At 39.5% G+C, this 25,333-nt stretch overlaps 1 protein-coding gene across 4 annotated transcripts in view; it reads right to left on the reverse strand.

Moving 5' to 3' along the window:
- Nucleotides 1-4,137: 4,137 nt before the first annotated feature.
- Nucleotides 4,138-25,333, reverse strand: part of ACSL4 (acyl-CoA synthetase long chain family member 4) — an 88,291-nt gene continuing 67,095 nt past the window's right edge. For all 4 annotated transcript variants that reach the window (XM_047843757.1, XM_047843760.1, XM_047843761.1 and 1 more), the window contains 2 exons: nt 22,453-22,610; nt 4,138-7,060 (listed from right to left, as the gene is read on the reverse strand). In XM_047843757.1, the coding sequence (XP_047699713.1) occupies nt 6,903-7,060; nt 22,453-22,610 (316 nt within the window). In that variant the 3' untranslated portion in view covers nt 4,138-6,902. The remainder of the gene's footprint in view (nt 7,061-22,452; nt 22,611-25,333) is intronic.

A 25,333-nucleotide genomic window follows, 5' to 3' on the forward strand; every position in this document is an offset into this window, starting at 1 on the left:
ACTCACAGTCTGTGAGATCATGACCTGAGTGAAGTCAGATGCCCAACCGACTGAGCCACAAGAGACCCTTATATACAGAGAACAAACTGAGGGATGCTGGAGGGGAGGTGTGTGGGGAGATGGGCTAAATGGGTGATGGGCATTTAAGGAGGGCACTTGTGATGAACACTGGGTGTTGTATGTAAATGATGAATCACTAAATTCGACTCTTGAAACCGTTACTACACTATATGTTAACTAACTTGGATTTAAATAAAATTAAAAAAAAACTAAAACCAAAACCAAAAGAATAGCCATTTACTGATAGTGAACTGTGTTTATCATTAAATATGTCTTTGTTTGAAAAAAAAAGAAATCATAAACACAATAGCAGAAATAAAAAAAAAAATCAGGAGTTTGAAAGAGCCAGGAGAAGAAATCTCTCAGACAGAATTTTTTAAAAGATGAAAAATAGGAACACAAAGAATATTAAAGGATCAGCCCAAGTGATTCACCATTTGAACAACAGACGTGAGAGAGAGAACAATGAAAATGGAAAGAAAGAAGTCAATGAAATAACTCAGGAAAATTTCCCAGAACAGATGTACATGAGTTTCTGGGTTGAAATGGCCCTAGCACAATGGATGAAAACATACAGCAAAGCTCAGTCATGAGATTACAGAGAACATGGAGATTTTATGAGCTTCTGGGGGGAAAAAAATCAAGTTCTAGGGAAGGGGTGGGAGAAATCAGAATGCCCTTGAACTGCCACAGTAATACTGGAAGCTTAATGTCAGTGGAATAATGTTTTCAACAGGGAGGGGACATGTTCTATCTAGAATTCTACACCCAAGCAAATGATCAATTGAAGGTCTCAAATGTACCTCCCATATATCCCTTCTCAGTAAGCTACTGTAGGATGTGTTCCATCAAAAAGAGGAAATAATCCAAAGAAAAAGACATGGGATACAGGAAACAGGAGGTGCAACCTGTGATTAAAGGTGATGGGAACTCTCAGGATGATAGTGAAGTTAGATTCTAAGTTAATGGAGGGATAGTCTTAAGGTAAAGGAAGGTGAACGATCTAGCTTGAAATTGGTCAGAAGGTTCTAGGAGATACTTCTTCCAGGGATGAAGAATTGTTCGAATTCTTATTATCTGCAAACATTGAAAGGAGATATATGGACACTTGGTGGAGAGACTGGGGTTAAATCCTTAGAAAACCAAGCAAACGCATGAGAGACTTCTTATGAGCACTATGGGGTTCAAAGTGCAGGAAAGGAGAATTCATCATAGCTCTCCTCCACACGTTTCAGCCTTGACTAGCATAGTTATTCTAACTGAAACTTACTGATTTGATTACACTTCTATACTGACAGGATGGGAAGTGTGCCCCTGTATCGCGAGAGGTCAATGGATAAGGACAAAGCAGAGAGGTAGCAACACACTCACGTTATTTAGTTACAAGTCAGTAAATACCAAAACAATCCACTAAGAGTCAAAAGTGGATGGGCCGCCTGGTGCCTCGGTTGATTGAGCTTCCGACTCTTGATTTCGGCTCAGGTCATAATTCCAGAGTCGTGGGATCAAGTCCCAAGTTGGGCTCCATGCTGAGTGTGAAGCCTGCTTAAGATTCTGTCTCCCTCCCTCCCTCTTTCCCTAAAATGACATCATTTTTTAAAAAGTGGTTGCCTCTGAGGTAGAGGAAGCAGGAGGAATGAGGGCAGGGGATGGCTTTCTTTCACAAACTTGGTAGGGTAGTGAGCTTTAAACCTATGCTTTCCAAAAGTGGCTTGCAAATTCCCTAGAGGTGTGCTAACAGGAGAATGAAATTAGAGATTCAGTTCCTCAGTCACACTAACCCCTTTCAAATGCTCAGCAGCCACACGTGGCTAGTGGCTACTGTAAGGGATAGGAGAGATCCAGGACATTGCCAACTTCACAGAAAGTGCTGTTGGACCGCAGTATTTTACAGGGTTGTGAAATCAATAGGGGGGATCACAACCAGAATTTAAATAAATGAAATAGAATAGAAAGTTGGTGAGCAAGTCATTAATACTGTTTTTTCACCTAAACAAACAGTTTCACAGAATATCGCTTTACGTACATGTCAGTGGGTGTGCACAGCTTTGTGAATCACGGTAAAAAAAAAAGTTTGAAAACTCTTCTTTAAATTATGTGTACAGAATGCGGATTTTTTTTTTTTTAAACAAGAGAGTGGCAGACTCCTTGTACCTAGCAGAATCCTCACTTCTTGTGATGGCATCATCCACAGCCTCATTTCCTTGAAGGAAACTGTGGGACCTAGGGCATTAAAAAAAAAAAAAAAAACAGGGGCATCTGGGTGGCTCAGCCGGTCAAGCATCTGACTCTTGATTTCAGCTGGTCATGATCCCAGGGTCGTGGGATCAAGCCCTGTGTCCGGCTCCATGCTGAGCAGGAAGGCTGCTTCAGGTCCTTTCTCTCTCTCTTTCTCTCTCCCCTTCTGCCCCTCCCTATGCTCACACTAAAATAAAATAAAAAAACAAAGGGTATCTTTTTTGAAGTTTGGCCTTTGTATTTATTTTTTTAATATAGAAAGAAGAAAGTAAGGCTAAGAGGGTATTTTGGGATTTGCCCATAGTTACAAAGCCAGTGATAGAATGAGCCAGGTCTCCCTCACCTCTATATCCAGAACTCTCCACAGTCTTCAGGGACTGGCGATCCTTTTGGGCCGGAGTATGTTGATATGTTAAATAACCTGACTGACAAAGATTGGCTATAATGATGATGATGATGATGATGATAGCTAACAAAAGCTTACTATGTTTCAAACATTTTACCTGGACTAACACGTTTTAACCCTCACAACCCCCCTGTGAGGTAGATCCTATTATCAACCAACCCCATTTGTTCAGATGGAAGAATGCAGGGGACGGGTGTAGATTAACCTGCTCACAGTCACCCAGCTAGTGACCAGACTGAGGCAGCCTGGTTCCAGGGCGCTAACACTATATGACAGACACCCTCATAGAGGTGCCTGGTTGGTTCAGTCCATGGAGTATGTGGCTCTTGACCTCGGGGTTGTGAGTTCGAGCCCCCATTGGGTATGGAGATTACTTAAAAATAAAATCTTGTGGTGCCTGGGTAGTTCAGTCAGTTAAGCGTCTGACTCTTGATTATGGCTCAAATCATGATCTTAGGGTTGTGAGATCGAGCCCCGTGTTGGGCTCTGTGTTGACAGTGGAGCCTGGTTGGGATTCTCTCTCTCCCTTTCTCTCTGCCCTTCCCATTGCTCACGCTTGTGCTCTCTAAATAAACGTTTAAAAAATAATAGTAATGACATACACCCTCATATAACTCAGATAAACTGACTTCCTAAATTTTAAGTAGCCTAAAGATAACAGTTATCATTTATTAGCACCTACTAAGAATCCACACTGACAGGACTGTGTTTTGTTCCACAATTAGCAGTGTTACAAAGGAGGTCTACTCTATGAACTGTATCAATGTAACAGCTTTGGGTTCCAGCCGTCCAAACTAATGGATGGGATTTACACAGGCCAGGTTAGCTGCTTAATGCAATTCAGTAAACCTACATTTGAGTAATTTTAATTTTTTTTTAATGTTTATTTGTGTGTGTGAGAGAGAGACAGGGCGTGAGCGGGGTAGGGGCAGAGAGAGAGGGAGACACAGAATCCAAAGCAGGCTCCAGGCTCTGAGCTGGCAGCACAGGGCCGGATGAGGGGCTCGAACCCACGAACCGCAAGATCATGACCTGAGCTGAAGTCAGTTGCTCAACGGACTGAGCCATCCAGGCGCTCCTACATTTGAGTACTTCTTAAATATGTGTTTAAAAGTCTGGCTAACAGGGGTGCCTGCCTGGCTCAGTTAGAGGTGCCTGTGACTCTTGATCTTGGGGTTGTGAGTTTGAGCCCCATGTTGGGTGTAGAGATTACATAAATAAATAAATAAATAAATAAATAAATAAATAAATAAATAAACAAACAAACAAACAAACTTTAAAGAAGAAAGGAAGGAAGAATGGGAGGAAGGGAGGGGGAAGCAAGAGAGAGAAGGGAGGGGAGGGAAGGAGGGAGGAAGGAAGGAAGAAAGTCTGGCTAATATTCTGGATTTTTATCTGCAGATTTTTATCTTGGCACTTCATTAGGCACAAACTGGCTTGATATGGATGGTTTTATTTCTTAAGATTCGAGTGCAAACTTAAAAACAAGAACAAACCAAGTTTTTCATTAGGAATAAACACAAAAATCAAAGTAACAATCCTGCGATCGTGCATTTTTAACAGAAAGTACAAAATATGAATACATTATCATTTGTAACTACATTTGAAAATTAAAATATTTCTCTCCAAGTTCCAAATACCACACAATCATTAACCTGTCTTCTTCTTGTCACCTCAGAGACATTTGTCATGTGCTATCAGGAAAACATAGGCAAGGATTATTATGAATCAGTCTTTATGCCCCAAAGAAACATTATTCTCCTTAACTTCTGACTCTTTGAATCATTCACCTGTATCTAGGTTTTGAAAAGCCATACAATTATATCCTTCCACTCTAGGAAGAAAAACAAGAAAGAAGCAATACAAGTATCAAGGAGGCAAGATATTTTCATGTAATTAAAGCAAAAGTCACAAGTGTTCGATTTAGAAATATACAGAACTGTAGTAAAATCTTTAAGTACAACAGCTGACATGTCAGAATAACAGTGAACAATTTAAATAGGTATAAAAATGTAGGATTAAAATCTTTAGCCTCAAATACTCGAAAAGTCACTATGAACATGGAAAGACCGGTTTACATAAACATGTATATATATATATTTTTTTGGGGGGGGGGGATGAAAAATCAGGGGGTAGTGGCATCTCCCTGGTCCCTTAACAATATTTGGATTTTCCCAAAGAATTAGCAGCACCCAACTTGAAGTGTTAATTCCATGTTTCTAAAGGACCTATACAACAGATTAGTTGGCAGTGTTCTAGCTTTCTGGAGATGGGAATGGGTCGGGGTGAAGACACTGGGGTATGCATGCATTCACATATTTAAAATCACCATTCCAAATGGGGGGGGGGGCGGAATTCACATATTGAATAAAAGATCTAAGGAAATCATCCTTAAAGGATCAGTGGGCCAGAACAGCAGAAGCTGACCAGTAGTCTACTTGATGATGATGGTTATTCACTCTTCAAAGGCAAGTCGGGAAGAATGACAATACTCACATACACATAACTTCAGAGAGTGCTTGCCTTGAATTTGACATTGCAGAACACTGAACAGAAATCTCAACAAAAACCTTCATTCTTGCTTATAACAACACCAGACTATTTTTTCCTTTTCACCACCATATACAGAACATTTAAATATTTTCATTATAAATATCTTAGAGCAAAAAGAATGTATTTTGTTGCAGTGGTGGCCCATGTCTGTACAAAGCAATGTCAGCAACATATATGTGTGTGTATGTATATATATATATATATATATATATATATATATATATATATATAATGATTAAGAAAAAAGTGCAAAGAATAACAGTATTAAGGAGTTTTGCTTTTTACAGTAACTATGGTTCAAGTGTGAAAATCTGTCAGATGTAGAATCCCAGATCTTAATGAAAGATTCAAAAAGAAGCCCGCATTGCCAAGTTACTGCACAAGTTATCAGTCCCTTATTGAGTATCTTCCCTTTTCCCTGATCTAGCATTTCCAGTTTCTCAACTCTTCCCACAAACAGGAAAATAGGGGTAACAGTGTATCCTTCCCTTTAACTTCCCCAAACTCCTCCGAGCAAATCATTCAGAGATTCAAACAAAATACTGGGGAGGTCATTCATCATCACCCGCTTTGCTCAAATTAAAGCTAAATGAATCAAATCAGCAACAGCAAGCAGACCTTAAATTACAAGGCTAATTTAATATGAGTACACTTTCAAATCAATCCCTGTTATCAAAGATAAATCCAGAACTGAAATCCTTTCCCAGGTGGTAATTCTAATGGATTTCATCACCTTTTTGAACACAGAAAATAAAAATACTTCCTGTTAAAATGTGATTTCACTTTTTACCATTTTACCCATGGTCTCAGTCCTTTCTTTTGAACAAACCTAGAAAGACAGCTCTCGACATTCTTCAAAATGTACTTTACTCTTAAGTCATTCCAATAATTACAGTTACTGATTTCAGACCTCTGAGTTTCCAAAAAAAGAAAAAAAAACCAATTTCCCTTTAAATATATCACTAAGTAATTTTTGGTGCATTTAACGTTGTTGTATTCAGACTTCAGGCACTGTAATTATTCACAACATTACAATGATTCTATGTCTAACCTATGCCAACAATTATGAATCCTAAAATGGTTTCCAAGGTACTGTTTGATTCTGTAGATTATGATTGAATTTTGCCTTCAAGATAAATTGTTGGAAGAGAATTTTAAAGCCCTGCAACACTTCTGCTTTGAAGTAGTGTTAGTACATATTTCTTTTGTCATACTTAATATTTAAGCTTCTTCTGAACTAGGAAGACAGTAGACATTGGAAGATGCAAATTACCTCAAACTACATTCTACACCAACTCCAGTTTATTTTGTTCAACATTCAATATTTTCCTTTAAGAGAGCAAGCAGATGGTAGGCTAATTTTTAAAAACAGAATTTTTGCTCTAAAATTAATGACACAGCTAACGGGAAACAACTTTTCAATTTCAGCTTCATGAGAACTAGGCAAAAACTAAGTAGACTCCATGACTATTTTAATCACTTTGGGTTTCTTTCTTTTTTTCTTTTTCTTTTTTTTTTTTTTTACCATGTCTTTAGAATGATACGCCCCTTACATTCTAACAGACAGCTCAATAAGGCTTAAAACTCTAGAACTGAAAAACCGCCAGACAACCTCCTGCACACCTGTAAATGACAGAGCAGCATTTTATTTGCCCCCATACATTCGCTCAATGTCTTTGAGGTAATGGTTCTTCAGTTCCTTTCTCTTCAGTTTGAAAGCATCAGTGACCAAACCAGTTTCAGGGGTCCATGGCTCTGGACTCAAGCGGACCTTGATAGGAATTTCAAATCGTTCCAGATTCACTGAAATGAGAAAGGTAGGGGGGAAGGTGGGAGAGAGGGAAAGAAAGGGGAGATGGGAGGGAATAGTTAATTAATGATTCCGGTGCCTTCCAATTTCATCGTAGAGTTCTCAAACTATACTGAATTGTTTCAGTTGAATACAGTTTTAGCCTACAGAGATTTTATTCTACCATATTCCTACCATATGTAGGAAAAGCCTTCAGAGTCTTCCTATTCGTTGTTTCTTCTGCCTGCCATGGTCTTCCCTTTTGGTAGCTGCTTGGCTCATTTCCTTACTTCATCCATGTGTCTACTCAAATGCTACTCCTCGGGAAGGCTTCCCTGACCCTTCAGAACAGATGTCCCCGTATCCTCTTTGTCCATCCCTTGGCACGAGATTTTCTTCAAAATACTTATCACCACCCCACACATCATGTATATTTGTCTCACCTGCTGGAACATAAGCTCCATGAAAGCAGAGTTTTTGTTTCGTTCACTGCCATCCACGGGGCCACATTAAGAGCCCTCAGGAAATACATACGTATGTACTTATTCATTCTGCAGGGACCTAAACCGCTAGCCAGCCGTTCTTCTTGAGCTTTACTATGCATTCAAATTAGAATCAAAAGGGGGATTGTGAATTTCACACTTAAATGGTCTCAAGAATTGAGGTGGCACATACTGCACCTGAGTTAAACAACTCAGCACATGTTGAGATGTCAGAGCACAGAAGAAAATAAGGACACAGAATCAATCAATAGAGCACTCAGTAATTTTAAATTCAATTACACTCCATCAAGTTATTATTAGTACAAGCTCATTCCTAAAATCCTGAAGGCCCATTAACAGCAATGTTAATCTACAGATGAGCTTTATTTTTTTATTTAGAGAGACAGAACACGTGTAGGAGGTGCAGAGAGAGGGAGAGACAGAATCCCAAGCAGGGTCCTTGTTGACAGCGAGGGAGCTCCCAGATGAGGTTTATTTTATATGCAATTATTTAAAACAGCAATTTTGGGGCACCTGGGTGGCTTAACTGGTTAGGCCTCCAACTCCTGGCTTGGGCTCAGGTCATGATCTAAGGGTTGTGAGACTGAGCCCCGTCAGGCTCCATGCTGGGTGTGGAGCCTGCTTAAGATTCTCTCTCTCCCCCTCTCTCTGCCCCTCTACCCCTTGCTCATGCTCTCTCTCAAAAAAAAAAAAAATTAAAACAGCAATTCTGAAGGAGCACACATCTGCATGTTTAAAAACTACTGCTAAACAGCCTAGGTGACTTTAGAAACAACTTGGTTTCAGTGACAAGCACAAAAAGAAATCAAACTCAGGGATGTTTTTGATCTACTACCAGTCCTGAGTTTTTCAAAAGCTGGATTAAATTACTGAATTTCTCATTAAAATCAGAGAAAAATATAAACTGGAGTGTGGAAAAATAATCTTTCCCATTACACAGAACCAAATCCTTAAAAGTAATACCTGAACAGGAACATGAAACTTGCCCAAATTAACCAGGTCTGCTCTGTTGATACATTACAGCTCAGACATGGGGGAGGTGCCAGAAATAAGCCCATCTGTTCCCAAGGTCACATCTGGATGTTAAGGATACAGTTACATCCTCAGCTATAGATTTGGCTCCCAAACCTTTTATTTCATAATACAGTAAAACCTTGGTTTGCAAGCATAATTTGTTCCGGAAACATGTTTGTAATCCAAAGCACTTGTATATCAAAGCAAACTTCAAGATCCATTGGCCCAGTTGTGATCATGTGATGTTCAGCATCACGGACTATTTGCATTGCAAGACATCGCTTGTTTATCAGGTTAAAACTTATTGGAAATGTTTGCTCATCTTGTGGAATGGTCACAGAACAAATTACTGGCAATCCAAAGTTTTACTGTACTTCCCTTATTTACATAAGTCCTATTCCGGAAACACTGATAAAATCAGGACAAGGTAGGCATATTGTTTCAGTTGCACACAAGCAAATTTAGGTATATTTATAAAAGTGACTCTATTTAATCTTCATGAACTAAATTCCTGTTCAAAGGGGGAAAAGGCTACATTCTGGGAAATGTACATTTTGGGAAATTTCATTTTGGGAACTCCTAAATATTATCTAGTAACACAAGCTTCAGAGAACAATGGGTAATACCCCAGTTTCTTATAAACAGGATACACTGCCAACAAGTGAGAAAGAGCAGGGGGAAGAAAAAACAAACAGGATTTTTACACGTGGCATTTTATATGAATTACCTGCAACATTATGAAATACAGCCTGCAGGTGGCAGCAAATATTGTTGCGTTTTTTGTTTGTTTCCCTAGCCATTGGTAGTTGTCAAATCACTACAAAACTTTTCAGTTTGTATTCTTATGATAGGTAACCTGAAAGCAAGCCCCACTGGGGTTAATGAGGTTGAAACTAACAATTAATTTAAAGCTTGTTCTTCAGAGACGTGTTTCTCCCTAATCAGCTATGGTTTCTTGCCAGACCCCACTAGCAAACCTGCTAGATGTCTCTGCAGAGGCATAAACTGAGGGTCATGGATATGGCTCCAGCCTGTGAACAAGCATTCCTTCCCCGAGATAATGAGCTTGACACCGATCCAGTTTATACTGACTCACAGAGCATGCACCTAGCCCCTCACCTTGTCCTAAGAGGACCTCCTGAAGGCTGGGGCCAAATTTTGTCTCCTTCTAATGGTAAGTCTGCACCACAAAGTGAACATGGGATGTATGTTACTTATATGTGCAAGCTCCATCTTTCTTCATTCAGTTAAAAGTTTCCCAGCCCTTTTCATCAAGGTGCGTGTAATCCCAACCCGTATGATTATTTTTTAATAATTTTGTTTGAGAGAGCGAGTGAGCACAAATGGGGGAGTGGCAGAGAGGGAGACACAGAATCTGAAGCAGGCTCCATGCTCTGAGCTGTCAGCACAGAGCCCGACATGAGGACTGAACTCGTGAACTGTGATATTATGACCTGGGCTGAAGCTGGACGCTCACCTGAGCCACCCAAGGTGCCCCCCAACCTCTATGATTATTAATAAAGAAAAGAAAAGAAGAGAAAAGAAAAGAAAAGAGAAAAGAAAAGAAAAAACCTTGTCCTGTCCCCCTTCAGGAAGGCAGATTTGAGGCTTGCCCTTCTGTCTCTTTGTTTGGCTGCCTCTTAAACCCTTTCCTTGCTGCACATTCAATGTCTCAGTGATTGGCTCTGCTGAATGTCAGGCACATGAACTCAAGTTTGGTTACAAATGTGGTGAGCCAGCCAGGAGCTCATTGCACATGGTTTGTCGGCTCCCAGCCGGGAACAGGAGTCTGATGATGAGTCCAAGCAGCTGCCTAGCCTCCTTGTCGCAGGGACAGTTGCTGGGGCCCCAGCTGGACTGGGCACTGGACCTTTGCTGCTTAACTTCTGCAGCAATAGTTTTGGGGTTTGGTTTGGACAGAACTCTCTTGATGAGTACTTCACGTGGTATGGCACGTGAGCTTATTTCTTCCTCCCGTTCAGTTGCCTTCAAATAGGGGGTTTTGGTTTGGCTCTCTTAGCTTGAGTAGGAAGCCATGTGGTTGAGTCAGTAAACCTCTGACTTTTAACAAGAACTAGCAAGTAGGAAGCTGTTTCGTTCAGTTGGCGAAGTCCCGACTTTTGATGAGGAACCAACACTCTTCTGGGCTTTATTTATTGTGTTTCTTGCTGCAGTGTTTGGTATCTTTCGATCAAATGGGCCACATGCTAATTGGAAAATTGGAAATGCCTATTCAGTTCCCAAATGCAACCCTATGAGCTGTATTTCCCTAAACTTGACAATGTTTCATTATGAACCCATGAAAAGGGGGAAAAAATGGAGGCACGTGGGTGGTTCAGTCGGTTGAGCATCCAACTTCGGCTCAGGTCATAATCTCACAGTTCCTGAGTTGGGAGCCCGGTGTTGGGCTCTGTGCTAACAGCTCAGAGCCTGAAGCCTGCTTCAGACTGTGTCTCTTGCTCTGTCTTGGCCTCTCCTCTGCTGGCGCGCTCTCTCTCAAAGATAAATAAACATTTTTTTTTTAATTAAAAAAATGATCTTCTTTTTGCAACATGCAACACTGCTTGGCCACAATGTTCATTAGACTCTGGAGAAAAATAATGAACTAACAGACCCAGAAATTATAATGTTATCTTGCAATTAGCTTTGTTCTTTAAAAGGGAAGAAATGGGATGAAATACCCTATGTTCAGTTTTTTAGGATGCTGTATTAGAATAAGCCCATGCAGAAGAAATGTAATATTTTATTTCAACACACAAAGACAGACTTGGAAATTGGGCTTTTAATGTCCTCTCCACAAATATTAGTAAAACAAAGGCTGTAAGACTTTGTATCTTGTGTATTTGTAGGTGTGTCCATAGATGTTGTAAATATATATTCTCTACCTCTGGGTGGTACTGTTAAGATTAATTTATAAAAGAGCTCTATTTAGTTGGTTTATAGGCAAGAGCTTGTTAAGAATTGGGCATTCTTGGGGCTCCTGGGTGGCTCAGTCGGTTGAGCTTCCGACCTTGGCTCAGGTCATGATCTCACAGTCCATAGGTTGGAGCCCCATGACAGGCTCTGTGCTGACAGCTCAGCCTGGAACCTGGAGCCTGCTTTGGATTCTGTGTCTCCTCTCTCTCTGCACCTCCCCCACTCACACTCTCTCTCAAAAAATAATTGTTAAATTTTTTTTTTTTTTAAAAGAACTGGGCAGGGGCGCCTGGGTGGCGTAGTCGGTTAAGCGTCCGACTTCAGCCAGGTCACGATCTCGCGGTCTGTGAGTTCGAGCCCCGCGTCGGGCTCTGGGCTGATGGCTCAGAGCCTGGAGCCTGTTTCTGATTCTGTGTCTCCCTCTCTCTCTGCCCCTCCCCCGTTCATGCTCTGTCTCTCTCTGTCCCAAAAATAAATAAACGTTGAAAAAAAAAATTAAAAAAAAAAAAAAAAGAACTGGGCATTCTTAAAACTCAGAAAGATAGAAACCAACCCAAATGGTTTTCAAGTTCACATGATCTGCAAAAACAGTCAGTATTAAAGCTAACTTAAGGTTGTTTGTTTAATTAAAATGGACATGTCTTTCAAGTTGCCAGCATTAGATGTAAAACTTTTATTCTGCCTGCATTTACTTAAGTCAAATAAGTTGATAGGATCTGTTACAATTTTTTTAAAATATGCCTTGGGAGAATGACTGTGATATCTTATAAAGTTTTTATGGGTGATCAAAATATAATTGTTGAGAGCAAGTAAATTAAGATAAAAAGGTTTCTAGGTAAACTTTTAAATAGCTTCCAAAATCTTTGGTAACCTGAAACCTTAAAGTTAAATTCATTAAATATCCAGATCATTTCCAAATAAGAGAAAATAATAAAACATTCCTTACCGACCATAGGTTTATGCACTTTTGGTTTCTTTATTACAGAGAATCTAAAGATCAAGTGGGGTCTCGGGGCACCTGGGGGGCTCAGTTGGTTAAGCATCTGACTCTTGACTTCAGCTCAGGTCATGATCTCATAGTTTGTGAGACTGAGCCCCGCATCAGGCTCTGCGTTGACTGTGCAGAGCCTGCTTGGGATTCTCTCTCTCTCTCTCTCTCTCTCTCTCTCTCTCTCTCTCTGCCCCTCCCCCAGTCATATGTGCTCTCTCTCTCTCAAAAATAAATAAACTTAAAATAAAATAAGACAAAACTAACAAGATAAATTGGGGTCTCTTAGTAAACATGTTTTGTGCTTTATTAAGAGATTATACTATGAAAAGTCACAGGTTTCTAAAAATTATTAAATAAACTCATAAATGTGCCGAGCTAAAAAATTCTGGTGTAAGAGTCAGTTCACAATTGGTTACTATTAGTTTTCACTAGAAATTGAAGTTTATAATAGTTAATAATTCTAATAAATGTAATTAAGACTACTGGAAAAGGGGAACAAGTCTGTATGCAAAGAAAATGGTGTACAAAAGTGTTGAATCACTGTATCGTACCCCTGAAACTAATATTTTTAAAAAAAATTTTTTTTTTTAACGTTTTATTTATTTTTGAGACAGGGAGAGACAGAGCATGAACAGGGGAGGGTCAGAGAGAGGGAGACACAGAATCTGAAACAGGCTCCAGGCTCTGAGCTGTCAGCACAGAGCCCGACGCGGGGCTCGAACTCTTGGACCGAGAGATCATGACCTGAGCTGAAGTTGGCTGCTTAACCGACTGAGCCACCCAGGCGCCCCCCCCTGAAACTAATATTAACAGTGTATGTTTACTATACTGGGATTAAAATAAAAGTAAAAGAATAAAAATAAACCAAAAAAAAAAAAAAACAAAGGAAATGGGATATGTAATTTTGGTTAAAAAAAAAAAAGGTATGAATAATGTGAATACATTTTTGTTGAGGGAAAAGGATTTTGTCCTAAAATAATGAGACTAGTTATTTAAAAAAAACTGAGGAAAAAAATCTTTTTCTTTTTTTTTTTTTTTTTTTTTAAGAGAGAGGGGGTTGTGGACAGAGAAAGAAAGAGAATCTCAAGCAGGCTCCATACTCAGCATGGAGCCTGATGCAGGGCTTGATCCCACGACCCTGGGACCCTGACCTGAGCTGAAATCAAAGGTTGGATGCTCATTGAGTGTTGTATGTAAGCCAATTTGACAATAAATTATATTAAAAAAAAGAGTGGGACACTCAACGGACTGAGCCACCTAGGCGCCCTGGAAAAAATCTTAATGTAAAAAAAAAAAATTATGGAGGGTTTACAAAGGGAAATTTTTGAAACAGAATTTTATGTGTGGTCAGGACTAAACTTGTAATGAATGAGTTTTAATATTAATAGTACACTAGTATAAGACTGGAATTTGTTTTTTCTCTGTGTTAAGATAACAAAGTTTTCTTAGATTGTTGGTATGCTCTTGATAGAAAATTACAAAGGTTTTCTTCATCTGCCTGGGAAAACAATTTCTATGTTTTGTCTTTATCAGGCCATTGAAAACACTTAAGAAAGCTGAATCTTCTCCATATTGAAAAAGCTAAGTTTTGCTAATGCCTATGCAACCTTCTGTGTTTACCTTTAAAATCTCGTATTGTCATCTTGGTTAAACAGATAATTATTAAGTTTTGTAACGATCTGTAATCGTATTTTGGTATGTATTTTAAAACGTTCTGATATTTTTGACAAACTTCTCCAAATTCAAATTCTAAATGAAATCTTTTCAACCAATTAGGCTTATTTATTTGGTTTGTCAAATTACACAAGAAGCATTGCCAAATAAGTGCTGATAAACTTTCTTTTTAAAAAAAATTTTTTTAACATTTATTTATTTTTGAGACAGAGAGAGAGAGAGAGAGAGAGAGAGAGAGAGAGAATGAACAGGGGAGGGTCAGAGAAAGAGGGAGACACAGAATCTGAAACAGGCTCCAGGCTCTGAGCTGTCAGCACAGAGCCCGACGCGGGGCTCGAACCCACAGACCGCGAGATCATGACCTGAGCCAAAGTCGGACGCTTAACCGACTGAGCCACCCAGGTACCCCAGTGCTGATAAACTTTCTTAGGCTATACCGTGTAGATAAATGTTATGACTGTTCCAGAAATTACACAAAATTCCTAAGGTCTTGATATGTCCTGGTATAATGTCATCACTTGTAATTCTGATTACTGAAATGTTATGTGTTACAGAAGTAACCAAATTTGCCTGTCAATTGCATTATAATAAACTCTTATCAGATTTTTAACCATGGCCAATTTTTACGTCTTTTATCATTTACAGACAGTTATACTTTTGCTCAGATGCTTTTACAAAAGCATCCTGCAAATGTGTTTCATCATGAGAGAGATTCATAAAAAAGACTTTCAACAATTACAGGTTTCTGATAACCTTAAGATCATAAAACTAACACTGGTTAAGAATCCAGAAAAACTGGATTCAAACAGAACAAAAACAACATGGGCCTGAAAGAACTGACAAAGAGGATTATATTTTTTATGACTCTTGTTTGAAACATACTGGCTCTCTAATGTTGGCTCTTCCAAATTAAAAAAAAAAAAAGCTTTTTTTTTTCTCTTAAGCTAACTGGTCTATAGCAATTTGATGAATTATACCTTTGTAAGCATAATCGAAACATTTATCTTTTCCTCCCCACTTGGTCCCCCCAAAATTCAAAACTCCCAGTGATTATTCTTATTTTCATGGCAGTTACAATTGTTTGCTGAAGTTCAATAAGAATCTGTTCTCCTTGTAATAAGACACTACTGGAAACACTGGTTATATTACCAAGGCTTTGACTGGAAAGTCATATTTGAGGGCAACATGCACGGACCCGAACAGGACCAGACAGCTTAAAGAACTAAGGTTCAGGGGCACCTGAGTGGCTCAGTCAGTTAAGCATCTGACTTCAGCTCAGGTCATGATCTCCTGGTTTGTGAGTTCAAGCCCCACGTTGGGCTCTGTGGTGACAGCTCAGAGCCTGGAGCCTCTTTCCAATTTGGTGTCTCCCTTTCTCTCTGCCCCTCCTGCACTTACTTTCTCTCTCTTTCTCTTTCTTTCTCAAAAATAAATAAACATAAAAAATAAAACAATTAAAGAGCTAAGGTTGAATTTATGGATCCAATAGCACCCCTGGGAAATATCACCCTGATACCTTGCTCACAGAGTTCCCTGCAGCCATTCCAGGTGAGTAAAGAAGTCACTTCCTGGCAGGTGCAGGAACCTCAGGATATCTTGGTGGGGCCAGGGGGAAACCTCAAGAAGGGAGGAATTCACCCAAATCTATAGGTGTTGCAGGCAAGTCTGAGGGCAATTATTTGGCTTGGCTTCTTAGCTTCAAGAGGCTCTTCAAAGTTCAACTCTGGGGCACCTAGGTGGCCCGGTCAGTTGAGCATCCCTTGATTTCAGCTCAGATCATGACCTTGATCGTGGGATCAAGCCCCTCATTGGGATCCTCGCTGAACCTGCTTGGGATTCCTTTTCTCTCTCCCTCTGCCCCTCCCCCACTCGAATGTGGGTACATGTGCTCTCTCTCTAAAATAAAAATAAAATTAAAAGTTCAATTTGAAACTTCCTTATGAAAAGTTCCAGCAAAACAGATTCAAAAGAACATATATGGCCAATCACTATTCTTGCTGCACTTATGTAAATAATTAGGCCAAGTTAAAACTGGATTTATTTTACAAATAAATTTGTCTAAATGTGGCAGATCTTTGATGGAAATGAGGGTGATTTAGACAGAAAAATTATGTTTCAGTAATACAGCTTTGTGGATGTTACATGCTAGTTCTAATTACCTGTTTTTTTGAGTGTTTGTTGTTTCCCCATAAAACTGGGCTGGATAGTCAATTCTTCTGGTTTCCTCGGATATCTAGCCATGACTGTTCAAACTAAGGTTTCCAATTTTCTCCCACTCCCTTGACTTGAAATCATTTAAAACTAAAACTGGGGGCACCTGGGTGACTCAGTGGAGCATCCAACTCTTGATTTCTGCTCAGGTCATGATCCCAGGGTCGTGGGATTGAGCCCTGTGTCAGGCTCTGCACAGAGCATGGAGTGTGCTTGAGGTTCTCTTTCTCTCTCTCTCTCTCTCTCTCTCTCTCTCTCTGCCCCTCGCCCAAGTTTTCGCTCTCTCTCTCTCTCTCTTAAAAAAAAAAAAAACCAAATAACTAAAACTGCCCTTTTCCTCAAGCGCTCTGAACTGAAGCTAGACTGCCCAAAGTAAACTTCAGAGAAATTGCCACAATAGCTCATGTTTGGAAAATCTTCTTGCCTATTGCTGTATCAAGGCCACCCAAAAAGGTCGCCAAAGACATCTGAACTACAAACCAGGAAAATCTGTCAGACTGCCACTGCCTGCCCTCACTCCATCTAAAGATGCTTCAAGCCTGGGGACGCCTGGGTGGCTCAGTTGTTAAGCATCCAACTCTTGATTTTTGCTCAGGCCATGATCTCACATTTCATGAGTTCGAACCCTACATAGGGCCCTGTGGTGACAGCGTGGAGCCTCCTTGGGATTCTCTTTCCCTCTCCCTCTATCTTTCTGCTCCTCACCACCACCACCCACATACACACACTCTCTCTCTCGAAATAAATAAAAACTTAAAAAAAATGATGCTTCAAGACTGACATCTAGAAACCTTCTCATTGGCAGCACTGGGTTTGTAATTTGCTACAACCACCAACAAGGGGTTTTCTTTTGTTTCCATAGAAATTCCACTTAAAATTAATTACTTGCTTGCTTGCACAATATAGCCCTAAGTTTGAGATCCTGCTGGCATGACTGCCTCCTGAAATGGGACAAGTGTTCTAACTGAGCTGACCTTTTCTCAAGAAAGACTGGTTCATGCGATATGGAGCAAACTTCTTACCTAAGGTCCAGAACAAAACAGTTGAACCCTGGCTACTAGTGAACCATGTTGATCTGTGTGATGTTTTTCTAAGAAAAATCTTGGTCAAAGGGGGTATCTTCCCATTACTTCTAACCAGCCCTGGGTTAGCCATGCCTTGGCAGTTGGAAAATAAGAGAAATCTACTTATTTAAAAATTAGGTTTCGCTTTCTCTATTCGCAATCTCAATGAAACCAGTTATTGTACCAACCCTCTTAAACCTTTTTATCAAACAAAAAGGGAATGAACACCGGATGGGAGTTACCTGCCTGATTACCAAGAGGACAGATTTTGACATCTGTCTGGGAAAACATTTTTACCCTGGAGGGGAATCAGAGCTCATGATCAAGAATCTTTTCTATCACCTTAGGCATGCTCACCAACAAAACTGCTGTTGTTGTTGTTGTTGCCCAACAAAAAAGAAAATAAACGTGTTAGCCAAGGTAGTGTTTGATAAGCACGCTGCTTTGGACTATGCTTGCAAAACAGGGTAGGATATGTGCCAGTGCTAACACAACTTGCAGTGTTTATATAATGCTTCAGATTAAGAACAAACTCATTCAGATAAAAGCAGAGAGTAAGCCACTTGGCTACAGTACATTTCCCCAGAGGGGTCTAGAGAAATTGATTTGGTTAGTGGACTCTTTTCCCAGATTTCTCAAAGGATTAGGTCAGTGTCACAGGGAATACTACGATTTGGGTTATCTATACTTTACATTAATTAGATAATGTAATAATCAAATATGCTTTCCAATGTTGTTTCAAAACAATCAAAAAAGGAACTGATATTTTGGTCATGCCAAATGTACATGTTAAGTCAAGTACCAGGGAATATTTCCAAAGGGGTACAAAGTTGCTTCATTCCTCAAATCCAGAAGCTGTGCCCTTTTGCTGCAGGAAGCAGCCAGAGTGGCCACTGTCCCAACTCCTTCAAGACACAAGAGAAAGCGAAACCATGCCCATAAGGTTAATGAGGTTGAAACTAAAAGGAAATTTGAAGCTTGTTTTTCAGAGATGTGTTTCTCCCTAATCAGCTATGGTTTCTTTCCAGACCCCACTAGCAAACCCGCTAGATGTCTCTGCAGAGGCATAAGCTGAAGGTCACAGATATGGCTCCAGCCTGTGAACAAGCATTCCTTCCCCGAGATAATGAGCTCGACACCCAATCCAGTTTATACTGGCTCACAGAACATGCACCTAGCCCCTCACCTTGTCTTAAGAGGACCTCCCGAAGGCAGGGGCCAAATTTTGTCTTTTAATGGTAAGTCTATACCCCAAAGTGAACATGGGATGTATATTACATGTATGTTTGCCAAATGTGCAAGCTCCATCTTTCCTCCTTAAAAGTCATAAGTTTCCCCACCCTTTTGATCAACATGTATGTATTCCCTGGCACTATGATAATTTAAACAAAAACGAAAGCAACAACAACAACAACAACAACAACAACAACCACCAAAAAACCTTGTCCTGTCCCCCTTCAGGAAGGTGGATTTGAGGCTTGCCCTTCTGTCTTCCATTTTGGCTGCCTCTTGAACAAACCCTTTCCTTGCTGCATACTCGATGTCTCAGTGATTGGTTTGGCTGCGTGACAAGGCACACAAACTTGGGTTTGGTTGCAGACCTCACACTTCTATTTAAAACATGAAGAGGCCCACTATAAAAGTTGTGTGCTTTCAGGAAGTTTTAGCTGAACACAGTCAAGACTATTTTATACTTTTTTGCCTTAAGTCTCTGAAATTATAACTGGAAGCAAAAGGTTGGCAAGATAAATATTTCGTGGCACAGAAAAACTAGGACTTATACATTTAAGCTCATGATTACTGTATATTTTCCAAATCACTGATTGTTCAATTTCATGCCTCAATCTAGGCAAGTTATGGGGGTCCTGCAGATCCTAGAACCTTATTCCATTTGTCACCTGATTGTGATCCAGGTTGACTTTCCCCATTATTGCTTTCACACAGTGAAATACACAATGACAAATTATTCAAGTCGCATTTTACCCATTAGTACATTCAGCGGGTGACTAAGAATAACAGCCTATTTGCTGAAATACTTTTTGAAATACTACATGAAAAAAAATTCTGGTAGCCTGGTGATAACAACATAAAAAGTGTGATATGTCAATAATACTATAACTGACAAAGCCATCTTTGAGAAAAAAAAAACAAAACATTAAGCCCCTGTCTTTATGGTCATAAAGCAACTTACCTTTCAATCTGATTATGTTAACTGGCATCTGTTATGTAAAACTGTATAGTGTCCACAGTTAACTACAAGCATGTTCTTCTTGGGGAAAAATAGTTTTTCAACTTCCACCCAGTAGCTACTATTACAAACCATATTTTTAAGCCAAAATGGAACCTAAGTAGTTAATTAAAAAAAATAAATTATATGTAGCCTAGTTAGGGAAATAGGAGTGCTTGTGTACCTCTGATAAAGGTATAAACTAGTCTACAGTTTTTCTGGGAGAAGAGGGAGTTATGTGACAATGGAGAGGAAAAAGCCTTTTAAAAATAGACATTTTCTTTGACTCTGAAATTCCATTTCTAGGGATTCATAGTAAAAAAATAATTAAAAAAATAATTTGAGTATGTAAGATATGTGTTATATTTGTTTACAGTGCAGGACAGAGGACTCACTTAAAAAGTCCAACAAAGACTTAAGTGGATACCCTGATACTGGAATACTATTTAGCTGTTAAAAATGAAATGCAATTCTGTATCTACTGACTTAGAAACAGGTCAATGATGCTGATGGGTTGGGTATGTTTACCAGAATGTAAGGTCACCACCCAAAATAACTACTATAATCACATGATTTTTACTTCCTCTTTTATAATTTTCTGTACTGTCCAGCATTTTACAATGAATATACATAACCTAATCAGAAAATGATATTTTCACTTTTTAGGAGGGGAAGCAATAAGGTTAAAAACTGGGTTAATTTAAAAAAAAAGAAAATTTATTGGGGCACCTGGGTGGCTCGGTCAGTTAAGCATCTGACTCTTGGTTTCAGCTCAGGTTATGATCTCACAGTTCGTGAGTTTGAGCCCCGCTTTGGGTGACCTCGAACCCTGCTTCGGGTGAGTCCCAATTCTCTCTCTCTCTCTCTCTGCCCCTTGCTCACTTGGGTCCTCTCTCTCTCTCTCTCTCAAAAAAAAATTAGGTTAACAGCCTCCAACTAAGCATGAGGAGTTCACAGTTTCTCTACGTTCCCCTTGGAAAATCATGTAAACAGTTTAAAATAATTTTTAAAGTGAAAAAGTTATTAACCACAAGGAAACACCTGAAAGGAGAGAAAGAGGACACTGGATGAGAGTTCAACAAAATTTTGGAAGACCTAAAGCAAGCAAACTAGCAGTAACTGACGGGGAGCCGAGAGAGCTAAAAGCTAATGGCCAACAGAGGACACTGACGAGAGGCAAATGGACCCCCTGAGCCCATGCCTCTGAAGACAGAGATGAGGGATACGCTGAAGAAAGAGGGTTGGCCCTCAGCTTGCACAGAGGACAGTTCTTCTCCCTGATCCTGCTCTTCCCCAGCTGGGCTGGAGACAGGTTTTCTTTTCGGAAAAGCGAACGAGAGAAACTCTGGACTCCAGGACACTAGGTACAACAGAAGGAGGGAGTAAAGCTGAAACGAAAAGGATGCTGTGGGGGTAAGAACCACCCACCCTTCCCCCAGCCCCATTCCAATTTCCTCTTTTTGGCTACCAGAATAGGCAGTGAGGCTAATATCCTCCAGGCAAGGGACTGAAGAAGTCTGCTTTGTAGAAATGGAATGACTCAAGACACCAACATCTGAATAGCCTGTTGGTAAAGCCCAGTGAGCTTTCCAAACAGTATTTTAGTGCCTCGTTCTCAAATATGAATGGACAGACAAGGATCTGCAGATATAGGAGAGGCTGTGACCAAAACAAGCAGGAAGTGGAACTTGGAGGAGATAGGCAATAACAGGAGAAGAATCCTTCATAAAAGGAGTCCCTTGAACATCCTCGAAGGAATAAGAGACAAACACACTGACTGCATTCATGAAAGAGCAACAGGGTGCTACGAAAAGAACATGGAGGAAATGGGAACGAGCTCTTGAACATTAAAATTCTGATACTGGAAATGGAAACTCCAATAGCTAGAAGAAGTGATAAAGTAGAGAGGCTCTGGGGGCGCCTGGGTGGCTCAGTCATTTAAGCATCTGACTTCAGCTCAGTACAACAGAAGGAGGGAGTAAAGCCGAGTAAAGGAGGGAATAAAATTCATGGTTCGTGAGTTCAAGCCCCACATCAGGCTCTGTGCTGACAATTCAGAGCCTGGAGCCGGCTTTAGATTCTGTGTCTCCCTCTCTCTCTGCCCCTCCCCTACTTATACTCTGGCTCTCAAAAATAAACAAACATTAAAAATGTTTTTTTAAAAAAAGTAGAGGGACTACGCCAGAATGTAAAACAAAAAGGATGAGATGGAAAACAAAAATAATAAAACCAGAGGAAGAAAGCAGGTGGTCCAACAGTCACAGAAACGTAGTCCCAGATAAAGACACAAAGAATCTGGATGGGGAAAAACTATAAAAATAAGGAGCAAACAGACAAAAAAGATAAATGGGTATTTCCCAGAACTGAAGGGCAGAGATCTCTAGATTAAAGGGGCCCACACCAAGTTAGCATCCACAACAATAAATGGTAAGAGATCCACACCAGGGCACCTCATCATGAACTATCAGAACAAAGATGGACCATTCCGAGCACAGGCTGGGTGACCAGTCAGCAGGGATGGTTGTAACATGCGATAAGGAACTAGATAGGTTATTCTACTCTACGACATTTAAGGATCTTTCCAACATACAAATACATTTATATATGTTTCTATATATTTATTATAGTATAATACATAATGTATATATAATGTATGTGTATATATAATTTTTTTTCAAGAGGCAGGTTTTTAAAGCCCTGTTTTTAATCATTAAAACAAAGAAATAGATGTCTCAAGAAGACTAATGCACAAGACATCATTAAATGACATCCAGGGACTTCAACAGACAAGTGATTTCTTACTTACTGGCATTGGCAGCTTCTCTAATTTCTTTCAGTATTTCAGCTTCCATGGCAGGGTTATTGCAGATATCGACCCAAGTTCCTTCCACTCCTTTCTGTTGTGCCAAAAGTGTCAACCTTTTCTGATTAGGAACCACAAAACTAATCACATACGACTGATCACTAAAAAATTAGAAAATAACACAAAATAGAAATTAAAACATTGAGAAAAATTGTAAGTTATTGAATGGAACAGTATACATAATTCCAAATACATATTTCTCTTATGTGTTACAGCTTCATTAAGAAGTAATAAAACCCATAGTCCTGGCATAAAGACAGACATTTACCCAATGGAACAGAACAGAGAGCCCAGGAATAAATCCTTGCATATATGTTAAATGATCTTCAAGAAGGGTGCCATCACCACTCAGTGGGGAAATGACAGTCTCTTCAACAAACGATGTTGAGAGAATTGGATATCTATATGCAAAGGAATAAAGTTGGGCCCTTAGCCCATACCACACATGAAAATATACTCAAAATGGATCAAGGACCTAAACACATAAGAGCTAAAATTATAAAACATCTAGAAGAAAGCACAGGGAAGAAGATTCATAACACTGGATTTGACAATGCTTTTTTAGATATGACACCAAATGCATAGGCAAAAAAAATTGATAAATGGGACTACAACAAAAATCTAAAATTTCTATGTTACCAAAGGACACAGTCAACAGTGTGAAAAGTCAATTTATGGAATTGGAGAAAATACTGGTGAGTCATATATCTGAGAAGAGGTTAATATCTAGAATATAGAAAGAACTCCTATAACTCAATAACAACAACAAACCCCCCAAAATAACCCAATTAAAAAGTGGGCAAAGACTTGAAACTATAAAACTCCTAAAGGAACACACAGGGGTAAGCTCCCTTGACATCAGTCTCAACAATGTGTATTGTTGGTTTTGACACCAAAAACAAAGGCAACAAAAGCAAACATGAACAAGCGGGACTATATCAAACTAAAAAGCTCTGCACAGCAAAGGAAACCATCAACAAAATGAAAAGGCAACCTACAGAATGGGAGAAAATATTTGAAAACATATATCTGATAAAGGGTTAATATCCAAAATATGTGAAGAAGTCCTACAACTCGCGAGCAAAAAAAAAAAAAAAAAAAAAAAATCAAAAAATGGTCAGAGAAACCAAATAGACATTTTTCCAAAGACATAAAAGTGGCCAACAGGCATACAAAAAGACACTCAACATCACTCATCATCAGGGAAATAAACGCAAATCAAAACCACAATGAGTTATCACCTCACAACCGTGAGGTTGGCTATCATCAAAAAGACAAGAGATGACAAGTGTCGGTGAAGATGTGGAGAATAGGGACCCCGTGTGCACTGCTGGTGGGAAGGTAAATTGGTGCAGCCACTGTGGAAAACAGTATGGACATTCCTCAGAAAATTAAAAATAGAATTACTATACGATCCAGCAATCTAATTGCCTGGACAAAGAAATAAAAATCCAAAGGAAATGAAAACAAGATATTGAAGAGAGACGTGCATTCCCATGTTCACTGCAGCATTAGTCACAATAGGCAAGGTATGGAAACAACCTGTGCTCATCAGATGTGGGATATATATACGAGGAAATATCATTCAGTCATGGGAAAGAAGAAACTTCTGCCATTTGTGACGACATGGATGAACTCAGAGGGCATTATACTAAGCGAGATAAACCAGAAAGAGAAAGACAAATACTGCATGGTATCACTTATATGTGGAATCTTAAAAACAGGAAAAGAAGTCAAACTCCTGAAAACCAAGTAGAAAAGTGGTTTCCAGGGGTTAGGGGAAAGAGGGACAGGTTGATAAAAGGGTACGAACTCTCAGCTATAAGGTAAACAGGGCCTGAGGATCTAACGTAAAAACATGGTGACTACAGTGGAGAACACTGTATTGTATAACTGAAAGTGAGAGAAAAAATGTTTAATGAGCAAAGGACTTGACATTTCTCCAGAGGTGACATACAAATAAATGGCCATCAAGCGTATGAAAAGATGCTCCATGTCACTAATCAATAGCAGGGAGAGATCCCCTCGTACCTGTTATGATGACTGTCAAAAAACTAGAAACAAGTGTTGGTGAGGAGGTGGGGAAATCAGAACACTTGTGCATTGCTGGTGAGAAGGTAAAGATGGTGCTGCTGCTCTGGAAGACAGTACGGCGGGACCTCAAAACATAAAAATAGAGCTACCCCATGATCCAGCGATCCCACATCTGGGTAGATACCCAAAAGAATGGGAAGTAGGATCTTGAAGAGATATTTGTGCACCATGTTCATAGCAATATTATTCACAATAGTCAAGGGGTGGAAGCAACTGAAGTTGTCCATCAGTGGATGAATGGATACACAAAATATGGTCTATCTGCATAATGGAACATTATTCAGCCTTAAAAAGGAAGGAGATTCTGACACATGCTACAATATACAACCCTGAGGACATTATGCTAAGTGAAATAAGCCAGTCACAAAAAGACAAATACTGTACAATTCTATTTATATGAGGTATCCAGAGTAGTCAAATTCACAGAAACAGAAAGGAGAATGGTGGGGAGCCAGGGACCACAGCCAGGAAAAATGGGGAGTTGTTTAATGGACAGAGAGTTTCAGTTCTGCAAGATAGAAAGCTCTAGAGATTGGCTGCACAACAATGTGAATATACTTAACACTAGTCACCTATACACTTAGAAATGGTTAAGATGATAACCATTATATTTTGTGTTTTTTACAGTTACGTTTCTTAAAGGGTGTAATAAAGCCCATAAAAATAAACCATATTAACGTATAAAGAAAAGGATCTAACCTCTTAGGTTTTTGATTTAGAAAACTTTGAC

The sequence above is a fragment of the Prionailurus viverrinus genome, chromosome X (assembly GCF_022837055.1).
Source record: "Prionailurus viverrinus isolate Anna chromosome X, UM_Priviv_1.0, whole genome shotgun sequence".
NCBI lineage: Eukaryota > Metazoa > Chordata > Mammalia > Carnivora > Felidae > Prionailurus > Prionailurus viverrinus.